This window comes from Acanthamoeba castellanii (assembly GCF_000313135.1).
Source record: "Acanthamoeba castellanii str. Neff unplaced genomic scaffold scf7180000084700, whole genome shotgun sequence".
Taxonomy (NCBI): Eukaryota; Discosea; order Longamoebia; family Acanthamoebidae; genus Acanthamoeba; species Acanthamoeba castellanii.
In genome coordinates this window covers 30,567-32,574 of record NW_004457441.1, presented here as the reverse complement: position 1 = coordinate 32,574, position 2,008 = coordinate 30,567, and the positions used below count along the sequence as shown (strand labels likewise).

The window sequence follows — 2,008 nt, the reverse complement described above, 5'->3', positions numbered from 1 at the left end:
TGTCGCGACACAGCGGGATCGGCGCCAGAGGGGTGGGAGGGGCGGAGGGCGGTGGGCAAGGCCGGCAAGAGCTACCAGTACCGGGTGCAGGTGTCGCCCTACGACTGCACCGGCTGCGACGTGTGCGTCAAGGCCTGCCCCACGCAGTCCCTCGCGCAGGTGCCCTTTGTCGACGCGCTCGACCGCGGCCAGGCCCGCCTGTGGGACTTTGCCGCCGAGCGCCTCCCGATCCGGAGCGAGGTCTACCCCAAGGAGTCGCTCAAGGGCAGCCAGTTCGCCAAGCCCTGACTTGAGTTCAGCGGCGCGTGCGCCGGCTGCGGCGAGACGCCCGTCGTGAAGCTGCTCACGCAGTTGTTCGGCGACGAGCTCTACATCGCCAACGCGACCGGCTGCTCGATCGTGTGGGGCGGCATGTTCCCGTGGAGCGCCTACACGACCAACGAGCGGCCCGGCCTGGGGCCACTCCCTGTTCGAGGACGCGGCCGAGTACGGCTTCGGCATACGACACGCGGTGCGGTACCGGCGCGAGGCCCTGCGGCGCGCGGTGCAGCGCGACTTGGCCGCCGGCGCATATGCGGCCGAGCACCCGGTGCTGGCCGAGCTCCTGCGGCGGTGGGACGCCGCCTACGACGACCGCACGCAGAGCCCGAGCCTGGCGGCCAAGCGCCCGCCGCCGCCGCGCGTGGCCCGCTGCGCGAGCTGCACGCCGAGCGCCACATGCTCGCTCGCAAGACGCAGTGGATCATCGGCGGCGACGGCTGGGCCTACGACATCGGCTTCGGTGGGCTCGATCACGTGCTGGCCTCGGGCGAGAAGGTCAACGTGCTGGTGCTCGACAACGAGGTCTACGCCAACACGGGCGGCCAGGCCTCCAAGGCCACGCCGCGCGCGTCGCAGGTCAAGTTCGCCAACGCGGGCAAGACGGCGGCCAAGAAGGACCTCGGCGCGATGATGATGCAGTACGGCAACGTCTATGTGGCGTCGATCTGCCTCGAGGCCAACCCGGACCACGCCGTGCAGGTCCTGGCCGAGGCCGAGGCTTTCGACGGGCTCTCGCTCGTCATCGCCTACGCGCCCTGCATCGCCCACGGCATCAAGTACTCTCACTCTCTTCACCAACTCGCAACACGCGCACACGTACTCACTCCGTGTGTCGTGACAGACCATGACGTCAGCAACAACCTGTAAAGAAAGACTCAAGGCAGAAGAAGGTGCACCTTTTGTAGTGCCAAGATCTGCTTGGGCTCCACGAGCTGGTCCACCGTTGTGCCTTGCCCGAGGGCGCCCAGTACGCCGGTACCGAGCGAATAGACCTCGCCTTGGCCCGTGATGAACAACACATGGTGCTCGCCGCACGCAACGTCGACCACGCGCTTGCCCTATTGGTTGTACATTTAGTACACAGCTCGTCGTGTGCGTGTGCGGTGGTGTGTGCGTGCGTGTGCGTGTGCGGTGGTGTGTGCGTGCGTGTGCGTGTGCGTGTGCGGTGTGTGTCGTGCGTGTTGTGCGCGGTGCGTGTCGTGTCGTGTCATAGGGCGGGGATATCGACCGAGGTGGAGGAGGCGAAGCGGGCGATCAAGGCCGGGTACCACATCCTGTACCGGTACAACCCACGCCCCTCGACGCGGCCGTCGTCACTCTCCTCCGACCGAGTAGTCCACCAGCTCGTGCTGTGTGTTGTGGCTTATGGGTTCAATCGTTGTGATTCTACTGAATGGCCAACCTTGAACAACTTACAAGGCTTTTGTTCCATGTGGATGATGTGGTAGTCTTCTATGCTGCATTGGCTTCCACCAACTGCTACAGTGTAGCCAGCACACCTGCCAGCCTTGAGGCAGGTGATGGCAGGCCAGTTTCAGTGCGTGATGTGCAAGCAGAGCATCTTACACAGCTCTGCTCACACACATGCCTGGGTGCTACAGGCAGTACTGTGCCAATGTCAACATCAAGCCCTTGTGCACCTGGGTGTGAGGGGTGGCAGGCACACCCAGATGAGGACTTATGAGCA

At 64.8% G+C, this 2,008-nt stretch overlaps 2 protein-coding genes across 2 annotated transcripts; one reads left to right on the top strand and one right to left on the bottom strand.

The window, feature by feature from the left end:
• Positions 1-30: 30 nt before the first annotated feature.
• Positions 31-1,188, top strand: ACA1_132550 (Pyruvateflavodoxin oxidoreductase; the record flags this gene model as incomplete). Its single annotated transcript, XM_004338997.1, is given in 5 exon segments — positions 31-120; positions 160-272; positions 300-486; positions 551-682; positions 700-1,188. Coding segments are annotated over 5 exon segments (1,011 nt in total), but the record flags the coding sequence as incomplete, so codon positions are not given.
• A 23-nt stretch (positions 1,189-1,211) lies between these two features.
• On the bottom strand, positions 1,212-1,379 carry ACA1_132540 (uncharacterized protein; the record flags this gene model as incomplete). The annotated part of the gene is made up of 1 exon (XM_004338996.1): positions 1,212-1,379. A coding segment is annotated over one exon (168 nt), but the record flags the coding sequence as incomplete, so codon positions are not given.
• Between the last annotated feature and the right edge of the window lie 629 nt (positions 1,380-2,008).